Source organism: Stegastes partitus, unplaced genomic scaffold (assembly GCF_000690725.1).
Source record: "Stegastes partitus isolate 25-593 unplaced genomic scaffold, Stegastes_partitus-1.0.2 Scaffold203, whole genome shotgun sequence".
Taxonomy (NCBI): Eukaryota; Metazoa; Chordata; class Actinopteri; family Pomacentridae; genus Stegastes; species Stegastes partitus.
In genome coordinates, this window is record NW_007577934.1 from 438,707 (window position 1) to 459,049 (window position 20,343).

A 20,343-nucleotide genomic window follows, 5' to 3' on the forward strand; every position below is an offset into this window, starting at 1 on the left:
AGAGTTTAGAACAGGGGTGTCGAACTCCGGTCCTCGAGGGCCACAATCCTGCATGTTTTAGATGTTTACTCTTCCAACACACTTGATTCAAATGATCAGCTCATCATCAAGCTCTGCAGAAGTCTGATAACGATCCTGATCATGTGAATCAGGTGTGTTGGAAGACGGAAACATCTAAAACATGCAGGATTGTGGCCCTCGAGGACCGGAGTTCGACACCCCTGGTTTAGAATGACTCCACAGCCTTTGGGTTCTCAGTGTTCTGCAGTGAAGTATGCCATTTCTATAACATGTTCATTTTGGAGTTTAGTCTTCAGATGTTCGGATGTATGCCTGACACCCACTTCTGACTTCATTTCAATCATTTGAACAACAGCGGATAAACATTTTAAAACAAGACTACAAATCTACAGCCATCTACAGCAGCTTAATGTTGTATTCCCAGCAGTATTTTGAGGTAAATGCTAACTTCAGCATGCTAACATGTGCAAAATAACAACATTAAAGAGTCCATATTTTGCTTTTTTTCAATATCAATACATCGGCCAAGGTCTTTTGTTGCTTTATCTTCCAGCTAGCTATGTATTTCACAAACTACTCTATAAAGACACCACTTGACTCTGCACCACCGCCGGCTAAGCTGTGCTACGTACTCTGCTACATGTGCTGCAGACTATGCCGACAGTATCGTAAATAACGGAATCCGAGCTGCTCTGGTGGAGGAACTACATACGTTAAATGTCGACACTGACAGAACAACATCGATGATATTGGACAAGAAATATATCCTTAGGATTCTAGTAAACATACATGTAATGCATGCTAACGCTGAGCTAGTGTTGCGTGTCAGCATGCTAACGTTACAGCTAAGGCTAGGGAATTAGTTTTAAAAGTTATTTAGGCATATTTAAGTGGATATGTTGAGCTGATGATGGCATTTGTATGAAATTTCGTGGCTTATCAAATAGTTTTAGATTTTTTTTCTAAAGTACAAATGTCTTCCAATGGTACGCCTCCTGGAAAAGATTATTATAATTTTTCAGTCTGCCACTATTGACTTCCCCACCGGCTCTGTCTGCTCTAAGTATGCCTGTCTGGTCTTGTTCAATGGATGAAAATTTCCATAAACGCATTGTTTTTTTTCTCCTTTCTTTTGGACATATTAACTACACAAAGGTTAGCCGGTTCTTTTCTGCGCGCACAGTTCAAAATGCTGTAAAAACCCATTTATAACATCTACGAACAACTTAAGTTCAATCTGAAATGGTATCCAACAAAAAGCGCCGATCTGATTTGAGGCCGAGCTTGAGCGAGAGAAAAGTTTAAGGGGCAGCGAGGCAAAGAAGAATATGAAAGTAAGAATGGATGAGCAAGTTAATGTCTCATCTTCAAACTCCGAAACGCCTCCAGTGTCTCACTCAGTGGGTGAATCACCTTTAATCAACTGGCCTCCATCTAAAACACAGGTCCTTTAGAGTCGTAACCCTCCAGTGTTACTTTTGAAGACCTTCTTCACATTTATTACAGGAGCCGCGGAAAAGACGGAGGGAGGGTTTGAATTTCAATGTCAGCAAAACACATTGCGCTATTTCCCCCCTACTTGTACTAATTGTAAGTGTATTGGTTTTTGCCTTTTTTTTTTTCCTTCAATGTAACCGCCTGAGGGAAGCTACAGCAAAACTCTGAACCTCTGATGTGCTACGAGTCATTTCTCATCTGAGTGAGGAGTAAAATAATTCTGAAGTGATTTCGAATAAATAAAAAGCAGCACAGAAGACTGCTGTGATTCGAGGTGTAAATCATTGCAATTTCTGTTCTTTATTCACACAGAGGAAGCTGCTATTTTCAGATCTGCCGCGACACGCTTTCACGAATTATGTTCTATTTCAAAATAGCTTCGCAGGGGGGACGACCCTCCTCACCTATTAACCTCGATACTCAGTCTAAATATTAAGTACCTCTTATGAAAGTGGATAAAACTGTGTCTTTGGAACAACAGCCGCGCCGTGAATGTGCTTCTCGGTGCAAAAAACCAAACTTTTCTTTCTCCTTCAATTGCTCTAAAGTTTAATCTGTTCTGACTCTCATTGCCACCCTGATCCTCTCCTCCCTCTTCGCCTCATCTTTTCCTCTCATCTTCATGAGGACTGATTGTTTGCCCTTGGCGCACCACTTGCTAGTCTGTATGGCGAATCAGTCAGAAGGTTTGGAGTTTGGAGGAAAGTGTTAAAGTTAGTTTGTCCGCCCGTGTACGTTTGTCTGCTTGCAAGGTAAAGAACTTCTTGAAAAAGGTGTAGCGTGAACATTGTTTAAAGAAGTTTGTGTTTTACACTCACAATATCATGAGCCAAACGAATCCCTCCCTTGCATTCTCCCTTTTGCTCGCTTTTTCCACAATAATTGCAAAAAAATCGACTGAGCAGATTAACCTCCAATCTTTAGAGATGCAGCAACTTACCTCTTCTGCTCGTGGGTCAAAATAAAACAATTAAACTGTACTTTCTACCTCGGATCCAAATATTTCTCTTCCAGATTCACTCACTCAGCACCGCTATACTATCTTAAATCCGGGCCTCTTTCGGATCCAAAAAAGCAACCCTCCAGAGGCCCAAACATGCTGCTATAATATTGGACCGCCAACCTCCAAAAGATTAAAAATGGTGTCATTTAACTGGCAGTGGCTGGTGCATTACAGAAGCCAACTCCTGCGCTCCATCCTCTCTTCCTTATTACTGTTTGCTTCCCCCTCCCAGTATGTCCCTCGCAATACGCTCTCCTCATTAAAAGTCTGGAAACAGTTATGACAACATTTTAGATTAGAATGTGCTTCTGTTCCCATCTCTGTTCGCAACAATCACTTATTTTGTTTACCGGATTGTACATAAAGATGGATGAACCCGTCTCTAACGACACACGTAGGGTTCTTGAATAACAAGTTTTGCTATATTGGCAAACATCTGCACCCACCAAAGCAGCCATACCCTTGATTATGCAGAACTTTGAGCCGTAAATACAATCTCAAAGGGTAAGTTATATAAAATCCACCCCCCTTGTATGGCTGTTATGAAAGGGAAAAATAGCAATAGAGACCAAAACCAATTGTTTTGTGTCGCAGGTTGGGGATCTATAGGGGCTTTTGGAGTCGCTTTCCTGCACCGGCTTCATTTCTCAGGGCCAGAAGTTGTTGTTTTTACCCTCGATTTTAGATGCAGCTTTTATTAACGGGAAGCTGAAGGTACTAGCGTCGCTTCGTGACCTCAACTTTGATGCAGTGGTTGGAAGTTTTGAATACCTTGCTTCTAAATTCGATGCATCAACCCATGGTCTGTTCACTTTCAATTGCGCAACTTCGAAGGAACTCGCTTCACATATTTTCCCTCTCTCTCTGTTGGAGAATCCCAACTGACTGAAGCATCAGTCAGAACTGAAGACGCTTCTCGGATGAACGGCGAAACATCTTTACGAAACAGAAAGAAAGTCCAGTTGTCTTCTGCTGAAGCTCTTGGGATTACCACGACCTGGATCTTTTACGGAATGAAACGTCTTCCCCGAAATCCCAACACAATACTTCTTCAGTCTATAATTTCCTTGCCTTACATTCGTCTTCTATTTTACGGCAAAAGAAAGCATGGAGGAAGAAGTTGAGGCTTACGCTGGGTGAAAATTGGTGAAGAGACGAAGCGTTCAAGATAAACTCCACAACACATTTTACTCTGGTCCAGAACTTGACTCTTTTTCGAGGCCTTTTTGACGTCCTTTCTGTCGTCCTTGATATTTTTCTAACCCTGCGCCCATCTTTGGTCCTTTTGAAGGAAGGTTCATCTAAATACCAAACTGACCTTGTGGCTTTCGCTACAGTCAAACATCGCACTTTTGGAAGAGTCCCAACACCCCTGGCACAACATGTTGGTGAAAAGGATCGAATATCTTTTCTCTGCTTAGAAAAAAAAAAAAAAATACAGGCACTTGCACAAACATCTGCTACATTCAAGCTCTTACCAAACAAGTTCCCACAATGCTAATTAAGCCTTTCAGAGCGAGGAAAATCTGTCCATATTTTGGTCTTATATTGGCGCTTTAAATCTGGTTTCTGCGATGACACTGCCGCCGGTGCACCAGGAGCAATCGACTCTCTGTTAACTAGCAATAATGGGATTGCCAGAGCCGAAGAGGAGAGCGACAATAGCGACAGAGACGGCCTCGGCAGCTAGAATATGACGGAGCCTGTGGTGGATAAAGCGGAGGAAGTGTCCAAAGAAAAGTTCCTGACGCTCGGCATCCAGAGGAAGATTACAGTTTTGAAAAGAAAGCGATTAACTGCGAAACATCTGTCATAAGCACAGAAGTTTAACACTGCAGGTTTTAAGCAGTCAGAGAATCTGTCAAAAAAATAAATTTGCTGAACCTGGCACCCTTTTCTTTTTCAGATAAATTCTCTAGCTTCAATCGGCATTTACTTCTCTGTCCCTGTGCTTTTTTTTTTCTCCTTTATTCTAATCTGTCACTCAAGAAATTGCATTCTGTACACAAGTCATGTAGGAAAGTGGCCCGGCATTAGATTAAATCTCAAACAACGGGTGAATTTTGTGTTGTTTGTTTGCTGCTTATCCATTGGCTGAAATACTTTAGCACGTTAGAAAACCGCCAGACTTCTATTTGCTGTTCGTATCTGTACCTTCCTTTGCGCGCTTTGAAGATGTTTTAACCAACACATTTCAAAGAAAACAAAAAAAGTCTGTCTGAATCTCAGATAGGAGCTATAAAAAGGAACTCACACCTTCACCCTGGCACCCATCGCCGCACGTAACCGTGACGAAGTTTCCACCTGCTTGCGTTTCGTGACGCAAATGTGACGTCTGGGCGGCTACGAAAGAGCTCGTGTGCACGCTCTATCTTCCGGGTTATCCTGTGAATCACATCAAGTGAGCCGAGGAAGGCTGTACATCTGAAGTGTGTTCTGCTTCCTGTATCTTTTCAGCCTTTTTTTTCTTAGATTCTTTCATTAGCAGCAAAAATAGCTTGTTGTGAACAGAAGTTTGCTCCCATGTAACCCAACAACAAAATGTAAAACTGTGTTCTCTCTTTCAGATCGATCAGCAAAATATAACGCTGTTTTCTCACAGCTCTTCATAACATCATGTTAACTCTCTCAGTGACTGCAGTAACCCGTACAGATATACATCCATCAAGCCATGTGTATTCTCTTCATTATTATTTTTAGCCGTGTTATAACTTTCGTTCTGCTTCCTCCAGCTGCTGTAACACGTACATCTGAATATGAGGGGGCCAATAAATCTCATCTTATCTTCACAACAAACCGCAAAAGAAAGTCGAGGTAAATGTTAAAAAGATGAAGGCGAACCGACCGCTGAAAAACAGAGACGGGGTTGAAGGGTGACGGGGAATCGGATCAAGCAGCCAAAGAGCACAGATGATGTTTGTATGTGACGGTATTAAAGTGCGTTGCGACTGTTAAGGAGGCAGATCCCCCAGTGAGCTGGCAACCAAAGTCACCTTCTGGCAGCTGTCTACTGTCATCTACTAATGCACTCACAACGACTTTTGAACCTCGCAGCTAATGACCGGGGAGGTAATGGAGAGGGATGTAGGTCACGAGCAGCTCCGCAGTCTGCCGGACTGTTTTTTAATGTTGTTTTTGTTGCGCCAGATATAAAGGAATGCTCAACATCAGGTTGGCCAGCTGGGTGCAAAAAAAAAAAAAAACCTGTCCTCATGTGGAAATCTGTACTGTATGTGTCCTACTTCTTAGCGGGGAACAAAAAAAGCTGCACCCCTCCTCGTGTTACCTGAAAATCCCTCTCTTCGAGAATCTCTTTCCTCCACCTCACCAGGAAGGCAGCGCACACGTAGAGGTGGAAATGGGAGAAGCCCTCTGGTTCCGCCTAGAGACAGAAGAGATGAAAATGTTGATTTACTACAAGTTTAACATTTCACAGCCAACAAAAAAAAAACTAAACAAATAACACCTCCATCACTGGTATGTTGCTCAAACAGAAGCTTAAGGATGTAAAGCAAAGCATCTCGCTCACACGGCTCCGGGCTTTCATCACATTTCATTGTGAGGAAGATTTAGCAGCATTTTTCTTTTACATGATGTATTTTGCCATACGTATAAAAAGAAGAGAGAGAGAGAGAAGCAGAGCATAAAACATTTTCCTGTCACAATCCGGAAATTTACATTCGTAGGGTGACAAAGAAAGATACAAATCCCCTTTTCTCTTGCACAGCTTTTTATTTCAGCCCCTCGTTACGTTTGGCAGCTTACTTTTTTCTTTTTTTTTTTATGACTCTGCAATGAGCGGGGGGAATTAAAATGGGAGAAAGACAAAGGATGAGATGTTCCTTGTTCTATTAATTTTTCTCCCGAGCACCATCACAGAGAGGATAATTACCAGGCCCTTTGAATGCTGGTGACTAAGGAGCGTGTGCTCCCCCCTTTAAAGGCAGGACACAATATCCAAAGTGCATTTTAATATGCGGGCTTTTCTGAATGTAATCTGACATGGTTGTTGGAGAATTTCTTACAAGAGCAATTTTAGGTCACGCTGCGACTACTGAAAATTATGGATTCCAATTAGCTGGAAGTTGTGGATCAACCGGAGACCTACAGTCCAATTGTTCTGAATGAATGGACCAGTATTAAACTGTACTTAAGGACTGCACTTATATGGCGCTTTTCTACCTTGGTGGTACTTCCTCATTCACCCATTCACACACATTCATACACCGATGGCGACAGAGCTGCCATGCAAGGTGCTGCCTGCCATTGGGAGCAACTTGGGGTTCAGTGTCTTGCCCAAGGACACTTCGACTGTGGAAGGGCGGGCGATCGACTGCGATTGCGACCTGAGTCACAGCTGCCCATGATGTTTTTTTGGGGGGCTTATACTAATACCGACCATTAGGAATCAAGACAGACAGGCAGCTGATATTTTCAACAGACATACATTTGCAGTTAAACTAAAGATCTTGGTGTAAAAATGTAGAAAAACACAATCTGACTTGTGTTTTTTTAGCCATTTTCGGATCATTTTCACTGCAATATAAAGTCCTGCACCTCTATGGAAACAACACGAGCATAGGAAGACGTGGACAGAACTCAAGCACGCCTTTGTGCAGTATAATGTATAATAATGTCATGAATCTTTAAAAAAAAGAAAAGAACAAATGTCCAATGGTTTTTTTTTTTATTACAAAAAAAGATAAAAACCTACTACCAACATGTGCAACATCCTTCCAGTTGTCCACTGGTGTTACCAACACTGGAAAAAAAAAAGGTGACTCTACACATTACAGATGCTTTTCTATTTACATTTTTAATTTTCTCCGTACGATCTGCCTTCAGTTCTGCCATTTGGATGAACTGCAGGCAGTGTGTACACTCAGTGCCGAGGAATTTGTTTTTTTATAGAACCTGGTGAGTGTAAACGGATTATTTTGGACCACTTTTTAAACGAGACGTGCAGAATAAAGTGATTTTGATGAACTATCTTAATTTTAAGCTTAGATTCGCTTGCATTTCTAAATGGAACGGCACGTTCAAGGACTGTCAGAAAGCTGAAACTTTAATGATAAATGGTGTGATTGTGGTAGTTTTTAAAAAGAAAATTAAAAATCTAACACGCCTTTAAAACCTGCTGAAACCATAAACCACACCAGTAACCAGTCGACTCCTAAACAGAGCCACAGCTGAAGAACTTGGAGAAGAAAAAAAAAAACACCACAGACGTAATTTGCAGTGAGAGCGACGCCACATGTGCATCATTTTGCATGAATGTTGATGTCAAAATCAACCAAAAGTTAGAAGAGAGGAGCCAAATAAGAAAACCCAAATAATGCTGTATAAAAAGTGTCTGAAAAAATATGATCAAAGCTCCACATAAAATAAAGAGATGTGAGGATGTAGTGAGGAGCAGAGAGGGAACGCTGTGTAACCTCATCTCCTCCTGACAGTTCTAATAAGGTTGTGTAGCAAAACATTCCTTTTCTCTGTTCTGGAGACTTAACGGCAATCTATTAAATTTCTCTCTCTGTGTGTGTTTTACAATTTTTCATGCTTAAAAAAATGTTTTTTGAAAACCTGCTACTACTTGGCTGTTTGCTGCTGAGCAAAGCAAAAGACTAAAATTTCAAGATCGGAATCAGATCAGCATAAATTAACGACAGGTCTAATTCGAGGACACGTGGCGTTTTGTTGGCAAGTGGCCACAGCACACGCTACGGGATGATAACCTGACAAGCTGCTTTCATTCATGGGATTAGAAGCGCGGAGGGGCATCTCGACCCGAACGTAGCGGAGGCGGAGGAGGGAAGCGCGCTCGTAGAAATCCCAGGAATTCATGAATTATTCTGCAAAGAGCGCCCTCTGATGTGTCGACTTTAATCGCGCGTTCTGCCTTTAAAAGCTGCTGCATTCAAATACACTCAGATTTTACTATCTTTGCATTATTTAGCTAAAAAACACACACATACTAATTCAATATTGCACTTTACAGTCTCTTCTGGCACAGGTGAGTTCGTAAAAAAAAGCCCGAAGCTACATATATGTTCCAACAACTCGTCTAATTTGCGGGATTTGAGTCGGACGGAGGGGTTCCCACTTTGTCGAGGTGTTGTAATCAACTGTAAGAGCTGCTCTTTAAGCACCACGCTCATTTATGCGGCGTGTAACAGCGAGCCATAACTCTGCAGGAATTAACAGAAACTGCCTTTCTGCTGCGATAATTGAATTTCCCTCCAGGAAGGAAGGAATAAACAGATTAATAGAGGATACACAGATATGAACGGAGAGACGCTGTAAAAACAAAAAGACGTTCTTTTTAAATTTCCGTTGCTGTTTGATCTTTCCACTCCTCCCCCTACGGCTTCGGCTCCTGTTGCTCCTTCGTACTTTACCTCCCACTTGCCAATTTATCGAACCGAAAGTGATTAAGAGAACAAAGGAGAGTTTGCAGGGAGTGGTGAAAGAAAAGAGGGGTGCTTGTGAGGAGTCGCAAACCGGGCAGGCGATTGGCTCGTCGGTCTGGCCGCGCAGCCACAAGAGCAGATGAGCGAGTGTGAGTGGCATACGGGAGCACTGTGTTTTATCAGACCCCAGAGATTTGCAAAGTTTTAATTTCCTTTCTCCTATGAGTTTATATGTGTGTGTGTGTGTGTGTGAGTTCATGGTTGAGGGCGCCGGTGAAACTCTCCGGGATGGTGAAACTCTGACTTCCACTCGGTTCCTCCCTCCTGCATCCGTCCTCGGCTCTCACAATCTGTCACCTCCTTCATTCAACAAATGTCTGTCATCCAGCTCCTCTCTCTCTCTCTCTCTCTCTTTCTCATTAATATGACTGTGAGGGACATTACGCAAATTACAAAGCCATTTTTCATGATGAAAAACAACTTCTGTTCACAAGTAATCTTGATATTTTGATTTGTCGTCTATGAGTTTCAGGAGGAACGTATCATTAATTACCACCGACCGCTGGCTGCAGCAGGAATCCTGTATGACTTGTGTTCAAGCTCACTTTGATTTTGCTTTTTGGAGCAGGAATAAAATTGTTTAGTACAACTAAATCAGCTGTATGACAAAGCATTTAAAGTAAAGGCTGTGAGCGTCTGTCGTCTAAGTACACAACGTGAAAGTGCAGATCTGTAGAACTTACTGAAATCATACGTGCTCCTAAACCAACTGATTGTAAAGTTGCCTCACTTAGATGAGCTAAACGGTGCACTGAGCATGCTCCACCTGCAGGTCCTATTGATGAATTATATATAAAAACAAACTATTTGCACAATGAAAGCCAGTGGACGGCCACAATGGTAGCGTTTCCCACAATCCCTCAGTGCCATGCCACGCCTCTTTTAGTCTCGTGGTGAGTGTGTGCGTCTGTGTGTGCGCGACTGCATTTGTTGTATGTGTATGCATGGAGGGTGGGAGGGATGGGTTTACTTTATTTTTTTTTTTTAAATGTTGTAATGTTTTTAAATGCTTTGTTGTTTTTAAATGTTGTAAAGCACTTTGCGTTGTTGTTGTTGCACATGAAAAGTGCTATACAAATAAAATTTGATTGATTGATTGAAAATCTAGCAGTGGGCTTGATAAAACTTTTTTCTTTTTAAAAAAAAATGTTTTGCCAAAATCACTCCAGAGCCAAAAAATTACAAAAACTAGAAGAATCATGACAGTTTCTTTCTTTCTTTCTTTTAAAGTTATATTTTTGGCATTTTTGGCTTTATTTGAAAGTGCAGTTAGAGAGAGACAGGAAAGTGGGGGAGAAGAATGGGGGATGGACCTGCGGAAAAGGGCTTCGAACTCATGACCTCCGCATTGGGGACTATAGCCCCTGAGCATGGGTTGCCAGCTCAACAGGTGAGCTATAGCAGCGCCCTGAATCATGACATTTTCAACTTTCCGATTGTCCTTGAACTCATCATGTCCAGCCAGTTTCGTCTTCGGGGATATTAACTAAACCTTAGTTTGAAATTGGGGCATTCCATCAAAATCATAGCGAAAAATGTGCCAAAGCAAAACTGTTTGACAAAATTCTATTTAAAAAAAACCTAATCTGTGCTCTCTCTCTTGCTAAAAACTGAGAAGCCATTTGTGACTCAGCTAACATAATATTTTCTGCTGAGCTGCAGGCTGTGTTTACTCAGAGCGGATATGAGAAAAATTTTAAAAGCAATCAAAAATGTACGTCGTGAAATGTTTGTAGTAAAAATGTTCACAGTTATTTTATTTTTTTTGTAAAATAAATAAATAAATGTAACTTTCCTTTTACCTTTTCAGAATTCATGGCATTGCACTTCGTCATTTCATATTGAAATGATAATTAAAGCTTTAAATGAGAACAGTGTGTACCTTCTGAAAATGAAACTAAATCAGCCGGTGATCCGAGCACGACGACGACTGAAATACATTCAAACAAAACCTGCCTGCACCTGAACCGCAGATTTCAACGATGAGGAATTTTTCTGAACTAATTAAAATGTCTGAAGCCTATTGCTGCTGAAATGATTTGTTAATTATCTGACAGAAAATTAATTGTCAACTTGGGTAATTGGCTCATCGTAAAAGTGATTTATTTGAGCAAAAATGACATTTATCTATTTGTTTGTTCCAACTTCTCATAAGCGAAGATTCATTGCTTTCCTCTGAATTCTGTTTGAGTGAATTCATCAGACGCAATTTGATTTTCAATTAATCTTGTAAGTCGTTTTTTCAGCACATCCATCTTAAATGTGATTATTTACATTTTTTTCATGGTCTTCAATCCTATAAAACGTGTTGATATTTCACATACTGAAGGCCGAGGGCTTCATCAAACAAATAGAACTGACAACTTAAGCAATGGTGACTAATAACTGTCAGCTCCAGCCTTATTTATGAACCTTATTTAGAAAAGAATTTTGACAATAACCTGACAAGACGAAGATTTGTGATGCATGCAAGTAACTAATGGCAGCAGAAAAAGTGGTTTAATTCTTCTTAATTCTTTCTGTCCTGAGAGGCAGATGATAAGAAGACAATTCGTCTATCAGTGTGTCTGGGACAACACCTAGCAGATGATTAGCCCTCTTAACGCCAAAACCAGGCTCGAAAGGCATGTTATTTTAGAAAAATCACCATTTATTATAGCAAGAAACGGTAAAAACAGAAAGAATTGGCAAAAAAAAAGAACCAAATTCAAGCTAGAAATTGTGATGTTTCATCAACATTGCGTTATTCGACATATTTAATTTAAAAAGTTTGCAAAAAATAATCAAATTCTGTAAAAAAACACAACCAAAAAGTGTTGGCTTTGACCAAAAATTGTGACAAAAATTCTGACTTTCCAGCTGTACTCGGCTGAATTGAGCAGATAGAAGACCAGGAAACAAACTAGGAAAGTAAGCAATAAAATATGCGTAATATGTAAATCCACCTGTTTTCCCTCAGTATTAGTAACAAAAAAATTAATTTTATGCCATTCGAACTTTGTTATATCGCACAAAAAAGACATTATCGTGTTCTCTCGACTTCTAGCCATGGGCGTGCCGTTTCCATAGCGATACAGGACTCAATATCGCAATAAAAAATGAAACCACAGTGAGCAAAAAAAAACAAAAAACGAAGCTGCTTGGAATTCAGAGGGTTAAACTAGATCCACAAAAAGACAGACAGAAGGGTAAGAAGTTAGATTAGCCTATGGCTTTCACATTTCTATTTTTGCGTTGAATAAATGAGCCACAAGTGACCTTTAAGAGGTACTTATAGACGTATTATTGATGTCTATAGAGAGATGGTACAGCTATCTTTTCCTGCTTCTGATCTTTATATTAAAGCGTCGTATGGCTCCAACACCATAGTTGGCTCTTGTCTTCCACCTAGGAAAAAGGTGAATCATGGTATGTATTAATATGTTCAGCCGTGGTGCACTTTGTAAAAGAAAAAGAAAAAAAAAAACACAAAACATATGAATTCCTCTTCAGGTTCTTGGGAATGTTGGAAGAAAAAAAAAAAAAAACTCCAATTGTTATCTTCCATACTCATTACTCTGTCATACTTTTTAAAATAAACATCTGTGCATATGTTATAATCAAACACATGCCAGTGACTGTTGCAGCCTGGAGTTTAAACATTCCTCTCCGTCTACACCACCACCGCCGCCACCCATTGATCTCTTCCTCCATCTCTCTCCCTGACACTCCCTCCTGCTCCATCCATCCGCCGCCGCCTCCAGCTCAAGGCCTCGCCGTCGTTATGACTCGCAAAATAAAGTTTGTCACGGGAGTCAAGGTGACTCTGTCAAACTTGTCTCTACCTCTTCTCCTCCTCCGTTGTCGTGCGAGCCCCTCCGCCCTCCTCGCGTCGGGGCAGCCATATTGGCTGAGACTCTGACTGACAAGCGCCGCTGATCAAAGTTGGAGGAGGGAGGGCGGCGGCGGCGGTACAGTGAGGGGTAGAGGAGGCGGCGAGGGTAGGAGGCTAAGGGTGAACAGAGGAGAACAGGGGATGCAAAGTGAGAAGGAGTATTGCAATGTCACAGCATCTTTAAAGTGCTGCGTTGGCTGTCTGACTAGTCTCATCCCTCCTAAACAAAGCGGCCTGATGGGGGACCAACTCGATACTCTGACGAGCCGACTCTAGACAAGGTGAAAAGGTGACAGCGCTGCAGGGTGATGTAAGATGATAAACGAGCTGATTTGAAGTGATGTAACAATTACGCGGACGAGCTATGATGAACCTCTGGCGTCCGACGGGTAGCTTTAAAGCGCTTTTTCATATTTTAAGTGCGGGAATGTGACCGCGTTAGCGATTGGCAACGGCTGACCTTAAGTGCTGTACGAGTATTCCTGTGTGTAGCTCGTTGCTCGGGGCCTGGGGTAGCGCGCCGGGTGAATTTCAACTGCTAAACACCAAGACGTGGATATTTTGAATTGTAAATTACAAAGTGAGATCTCATGAAGAACAAGAACAGTCATGATGGTGGAGTTTTTCGCAGGAATGGCTTTGAATACACTTCTTTGTATGCTCCTCCAATGTGGCGAGTTGCTTTGGGCAACAATTCAAATTACCGAGCAACCGAGTTAATCAGAATCCTCTCTTTACTTGTGGTCCGTCCTGGACCCCTGCTGGTTCTGTGCAACCTCACTCTGCAGCCACAGGTGTGTATAATGAGCGGCTGGCTGCATACGTGTGATTACGTATGTGATAATTTGCACGCGTGCAGAGGTGACGAGGAAATTAGAGGCATTACAAGGCGGCCGGGCACGCCACCTCTGATATGCTACCTTTGTGAAACTTAAAATGCTTGTCAGACGGTAAAAGAACAAAAGAGGGAAATGTCAGAGAGTTGAGAATGTATACAAGCCAGCATGGCCGTCTTGTTGTTTTTAAGCGACTGCGGAGTTAACCGTTGCTACAGACACGAGGCAGGGAAAGCGAAGAGGGCCACTTCCAACCCCCAGCAGGGACCTCCTCCACTTCCTTGTAAAGCAGAAGGCACGTTACCGTCCATTCTGATCAGGGATAAACGTGAAGTGGCCTTGATAACGATGGCGAGCGCTTGTGGTCGTGTGAGTAAGTGCACGGACAATCTCTGGTGGATTCGTTAGCCTGTAAATGTACAACGCGGAGCTTTGTAGCATTTGGTGAACGTCTCTTTCACACCTCACATCCAGCAGCCGGCAAAGAGACGACTGGGTTTTTACCTAAGAATGAAGTCTTGCCTGTCCTCTGAGGCCAAAAAGAGACGGGTTGCCGCCACTTTTATGTCTGTGTCGGATAATGGAGATACGGTATGTATGTATGCAGTGTTTTCGATTCGGTTTATCACGACGCTTTAAGGTTTATCACCAATTCTAAGTCTTGTACACGTCATTGTTTGTTGTACGCTTGTGTTGGATGGTCAGATTTGACCACACGAAGGAAAAAACACTGGCATATTTTAATCTATAAATGTATCTTAGGCTTACTTACAGGTTTTTATTTGTATTAAAGCTCCCAGTGGTTACAGTGTGCGGTCCCAGGATTTATTGTTACTGTCTGTTCCCAAGGCGAGAACTGAATGGAGACAGGAAGCTTTTAAATTGGCTGCTCCCTCTACCTGGAACACTTCACAAAAAGATCTGAAACGTCAAGAGCTGGTCTCTTTAAACATTTTTGAAGTGTTTATAAATGACTGTAGATGTTTCGACAGATGATTATTTTGCGAGTTGTGTTTCTGATCTCTGCTGATGTGTTGATTTCTTATCTTCTCAAACTGTGTATTAAGAGTACGATGTTTGTGTGGATGCTGTTGTGACCTCGTCTGTCTGTCGGTTGTGCTGCTGCCTGTCTAGGCCAGGACACTCTTGAAAAAAAGATTTTTAATCTCAATCATAGACTGTATAAAAGATGGACGTAGCTACCGTGACGTCACCCGTTGGTTTCTGCACTGAGAAAATGAAGCCAGGGTTTTGCTACTTCCTGGTTGACATCTTGAATTTTTGGAGCCAGTGACGCAAAAATTGTCATAGGGGGGCGGAGCCATAGGAGCAGTGATTGGTCAGACGGATTGAGAGGCGGGCCCTCTCTGCCCGCCCACATTTACCGCCTTCTGCTCGCTTCATCTGTATGGTCGCTGCCGACTGTCAATCAAGCCAGTCACGCCCCTTGCCCCGCAAAATGTTGACGATTTTTTAAAAATTCAGTATTGATTTATCCATCTTTTATACAGTCTATGAGCCTTTTCCTGGTTAAATAAAGGTTAAATAAAAATGAAATGAAGAGGGTTGAATTTTAACCCAATCCGTGCTTAAACTTAACTGAACTCCAACTGAAAACAGCAATGCTATGACTCAAACCTCCGAACACGAATTTTGCAAGTGCCAAATCATGACATTTCATCACAATCAATTTATTTTACGTCTCATTTCAAATTTCCCAAAATGGAACTCCTTTCCACTAACCAGATTCTGTAAAGTAAAAATTCTGCAATCCTTGGCACAATTAAGAAGTCATAAAGTCAAACTAAACAACAAAAATTGCCAGATGTTTTGGCCGGACTGAGTTGAACTGCAGGCTGCGTTCACACAGCGCAGATAAGAAACAATGATGAAAACAAACTGAAAACTAAATAGCAGAATATCCACAGTGAGTAGAGTCACCTTTTTTTTCCCCCAGTAATGGTAACACACATGTGGGCACTTACATGTCGCACATGTTGCTAAAGGTTTGTTCAGTTTTTTGCAAAATAAATAACAAATTTCTGCTTTTTTTAACAACACATTTCAAAGCATTATAAATTTGTTATACAGCAGGAAAAAAAATATAGCTGCTTAGGGTTCAGAGATGATTTGATTTAACTAAAGTGATCACTTAGTCAATAAAATATCAGAAAATTGTTCATAATATCCTATTTTCTGTATTTACTTTTCTCTTTTTTGTCTTTCTAGCAACACAAACCCCCCTAAAAAGTTAAAATCACACGAGACAATTACAGAGAATCAGGTCATTTGTGGAAGTTTCTCCTCAATTATCAATTTCATTTGCTTTTGTTTGGCTAATTATTCATTCAAGCTTTAAAAATGACATTTTTTTAATATGAAATGTATTAAACTAGAGGTGTACGGCAGCACAAAACTTACACAAAAGCATCGCAAAACCGTGCATCAGGATGCATGGGAGCTGGCGTGTGCATTTGATTCATTCAGTCGGCGCTTTTAATCTCAATCTAAACCAATCTTTCGACCCGCGTTGCAGTAAATTAGCACGTTTTATCACCGGCCGATCTATAAATTTGATCCCATCTTATTGCTAACAACGCTTAAACAGCTCCCCGGCCTGGCGGCGTACGACCGTCCATATGGAAAAAAAAAGAGCATGTTGCAGAAGCTGAAAATGTCACGGTATCCCTTTAACAGCCATGCTAATGCTGCCACACCGAGCTACTTGCTAATTTCATGCTCCACGCAACAGGGATAATTTGGTCCCTGTCTGTCTCTCTGTCTATCTGCTGAGGAAGAGCAGCCAGTTTGAGAGGGTTTCGCTCTAAATCATTCCACCCCGTGTTCTTTCTCTCAGCTTCTCTTCTTTAAGATCAATAGCCGAAGAGATGAAAAAAAAAAAAAAAAAGGTGCGAGGGAGGAAAAAAAAAAAGAGGAGACCGAGGGCGAAATAGACAAAATAAAAAAGTAAGAAGAGGCTGCAGATAGACAGAGAGAGAGATGACAGGAGATGGAGAGGAAGACAGAGAAAGTGCTGTCTTGTGTTGGATCGGGCTACTGAACAGATGGCCACACTGCAGAGAGAAGACCACAGCGGAGACATTACAACACTCAGGTTAAAATCTCCCCTGGAAGAAACACACACACACACACACACATCCACACGGGCTCAGTGGCAAAGGGCAAGGTCTTTCTGTTTATTATCAGCATTTGTGAGAGACCCAGGCACTCCAGGTTTTTTTTTTTTGCTGCTCCTACAAGGCCAGCAACTTGGTATAAACGCGGTGAATCACGGCCGTATCTCGAGGACACATGTCAAAAAGTTGCATTAAATTACTTCAGACAGTCGGCTTGTTATAGGTATTAATAAATAATGCCTGTGTTGAAAAGGACCCTATACGTAAAAAAAATCAAACCACACACCGGGCGGATGAAAAATCGTTGCCTCGGAGCAGGAGTCAGTCAAGCATGACAAACTCAGGAAAACATACTGACAAGCAAAGAAACACGATTTAACCCTGTGAACTACAAAACCTGTCAGCGGGACTCGGAAGACATTTTGCCTTTTAAAAAAGAAAAAAAAGAAAAAAGCCAAAATGACATCTTTTATAAGAGCAAGAAACTGTAAAAAGAGAGAGAACAGTTGGAATTGGCAAAGAATTACTCATCCACGACGCGCCATTCGGTCAGGAAGCTTCACCAAATCAACAAATGAAATTGTTGTTCTTGATTAAAGTCACTTTTTTTCTACATGGGTTATTTGAAAATGCCAAAACTACACCGTCTGCTCCAGACAGGGATTGTCAAAAACTAAACATTTGGTGCTGCTTGACTCAACAGTAAAGCCATGACTGACTTATGAGGTGTGTCAGGAAAGTTGCAGGACTGGTGTCACAAAAGATATGTTTCAAACTACAAACTACAAATTACGAGTTTTCCGCCAGACTTTGTTCAGTGTGCCAAAAGAGGCGAGAGTTGTGGTAGGACAAGTGGTGGCTGCTTCACCATGACAACGACCTGAGCATCCCACAGATGTGGGATTTGTTCCTCCTCCCCAAGCTCAAGGGGGTCATCAAGGAGACCCGTTTAGAAGACGACATCAAGATGGCTGTGACGAAGAATCGTTCCATGAGTGCATGGCGGCGTGGCAGAGAAGGCTGGGGAAGTGTGTTAGACTCCAGAGGGATTGTAGTTTGGATTTGAAATATATCTTCCGTGACACCAGTCCTGGAACTTTTCTGACACACCTCGTAGACTCAACAGTCATGTAACAAAAATGCAGGGACTTTTAGGCAGAGCTCGGTTGAACTGCAGCAGATAGGAGTGTGAAAACAAATTTAAAAATGTGAGTAATATGTAAAGTCATCTCTGGGTTTACAGTGTTGTACGTGTTGATTCCACTGCATATTCAGCTTTTTTACAATAATTCACAGTTAAGGACAAGTGTGGCGGAGAAGAAGAAGAAGAAGAAGAAGAAGAAGAAGAAGAAGAAGAAGAAGAAGAAGAAGAAGAGCAGAGATATAAGAGTAAATCTGAGATGAGTCGAGATGAATGCAGATGAGCAGAAAGGACACGAGGGAAGTGTGAAAGAACCGCCGTGCAGTGACGAAGACAGAAAGAAAAAAAAAAAAAGTTTGAAAAGGGACAATAGAGGGGAGCCGAGTAGAACAGACAAGAACAGCTTTGTGCTTTGCTGTCAGCTCTGCTGAAAGTTTCATGAGTGGAAATGGCCTAATTCCCCCACCAGGTCGGCACTGGAGGTGAGGGACTGTGACAGAGCCTGCCAGGAAAGGTGTATATGTGTTTGCGCATCGCATAAGAGGTTGTGGGCACGCTTGTGTTGAGGTTGCTATCAAAACGACATTGTAAACATCAAATATTTAGAGGATGGATTACAAGTACAATGTGTACTTGCATTCCTGTCAAGTCACGACAAAGCAACAACACTGTTTAATGATTCATCGCTTGCTTCTTTTTTAGACTTGGGGTGGACTGTGTGTGTGTGTGAGTGTCGTTTGTGATGTTAACGTACAGGTGTTCTCTTTAAAACCAACAATTTAAGGTAATTGTGAAAACATATCCTATAATCTGACAGGTGGAAAAGACAGCAAGCAGAGGAGCTACGTCCAACGCTTTTCCACCTTCACAGAGAGGCTTTCAAATCAGACGCCCAGCGCACCTCCACACAGTCTATTCAAAACCAAGAAGCAGCAATAGTTTGGGAAGAAACTCTGAGCTCCTAAGTCCGTTTTTGGGGCAAATACAGTTCCTGGGTGCTGCACAAGACCACAAATTTTCAAAAATGTGACTGTAAAGTTAGAAAGAAGTGACATTACCAGACCTCTGGAGGCTTTTCTTTTCCTCTGCTTGAGGCTGGTGGCTTCAGGTTACATTAGCCAAAAACAAATTTAAGGATTTCGATCGGGATCAGAGCCAATCAAGGTATTTCCTCACCAATATGTGTCAGTCCAAAGCTCAGATCTGCTGGGGACACAGTACAAGTTGGTCCGAACACGTCATAAAGACATGAGCTCCAGCAAGAGGTCATTAAGTGTCACAGAAGTCTTTGTCATGGTGACCCATTACTAGCTAAACCCCCACATTGGTCTTACCACCATGGAACAGCCCGTACTCAGTGCTCTTCTCGTGGCTACAGTATTACCCAGTAAGAGGCAGGTACAGGTGTCCGCCATCTCTTGGAGCTTGTGAAGCCACAATACATCCTACACACAACTTTTTAAAGAGTATCCTGCAGGAGTTTTACAACTAAATTCGAGACCACCTACATAACAATACAGCTAAGATGCAGAAGTACCGTTTTTTTAAAAGCATCTACACTGGATTGATAACTTTAAACTACTTGAAGTGTGTATTATCTTTGGGAAACAGTATCGGACAGAGACTTAGTATTGGCAGATACTGAATATTAAATGATTCAGATCAGGTCAGGGGCAAAAGAATTTGATCTGGACATCTTTAATTACTATAACACTCCTGAATCTCTGACCCGGTGCAGAGGAATGTATGGAAGACAAGTCTGCTGCATACATTTCGATGTGAATAATGTCAAACTGTCACTACACGTCCCATAAATAAATCAAAGGAATACTTCTCTAAGCGGGTGTTTTTGACTGTCTGTCAAAAATTTGGGGGCAGTTTGCGGTACAAGGAAGAGTAAATGTCATGACCGCTACTAGATGAGTATTTTCGGTTTCTCCACGGAGCAACTGGAGCAAAGAGAAAAACGGAACTTGAATGAACTGTTCTTCGTGTCAAGGTTCATGAGGGATGATGAGAGGTGGGTCTCCGGCTACCAACAAGAGAAGAAACAGCTTCCACAGTGGAAGAACCAACGAGTCCCAAAACCCGACAAGGCAAAGTTAGGAGTGCACCAGGAGCATGATAACTGTTTCCCCTCAATGGTCATGTGGTTGTGCACCAGGAACTAGTCGTCAACGGTCGAACTCTCAAAGCAGCAGCCCTGTAACCTCCTAAGTGAGTAAGTACGAGAGTTTTTCAACCACAACAACAAAACCGTCGCTCCCCTCCCACCCGACTTGCTAGATTTAGCTCCCTTTGACTTCTTCTTGTTCCCCAAAAAGGAAATCCAAGTTGAAACGTTTCCTTCATGACGTAGTTCAGGAA

General features: G+C 41.8%; 1 protein-coding gene across 2 annotated transcripts in view; it reads right to left on the reverse strand.

The window, feature by feature from the left end:
• tbc1d22a (TBC1 domain family, member 22a) overlaps positions 1–20,343 on the reverse strand; it is a 165,964-nt gene that overhangs the window by 21,105 nt on the left and 124,516 nt on the right. For both annotated transcript variants that reach the window (XM_008280627.1, XM_008280628.1), the window contains exon 13: positions 5,808–5,903. In XM_008280627.1, the coding sequence (XP_008278849.1) occupies positions 5,808–5,903 (96 nt within the window). The remainder of the gene's footprint in view (positions 1–5,807; positions 5,904–20,343) is intronic.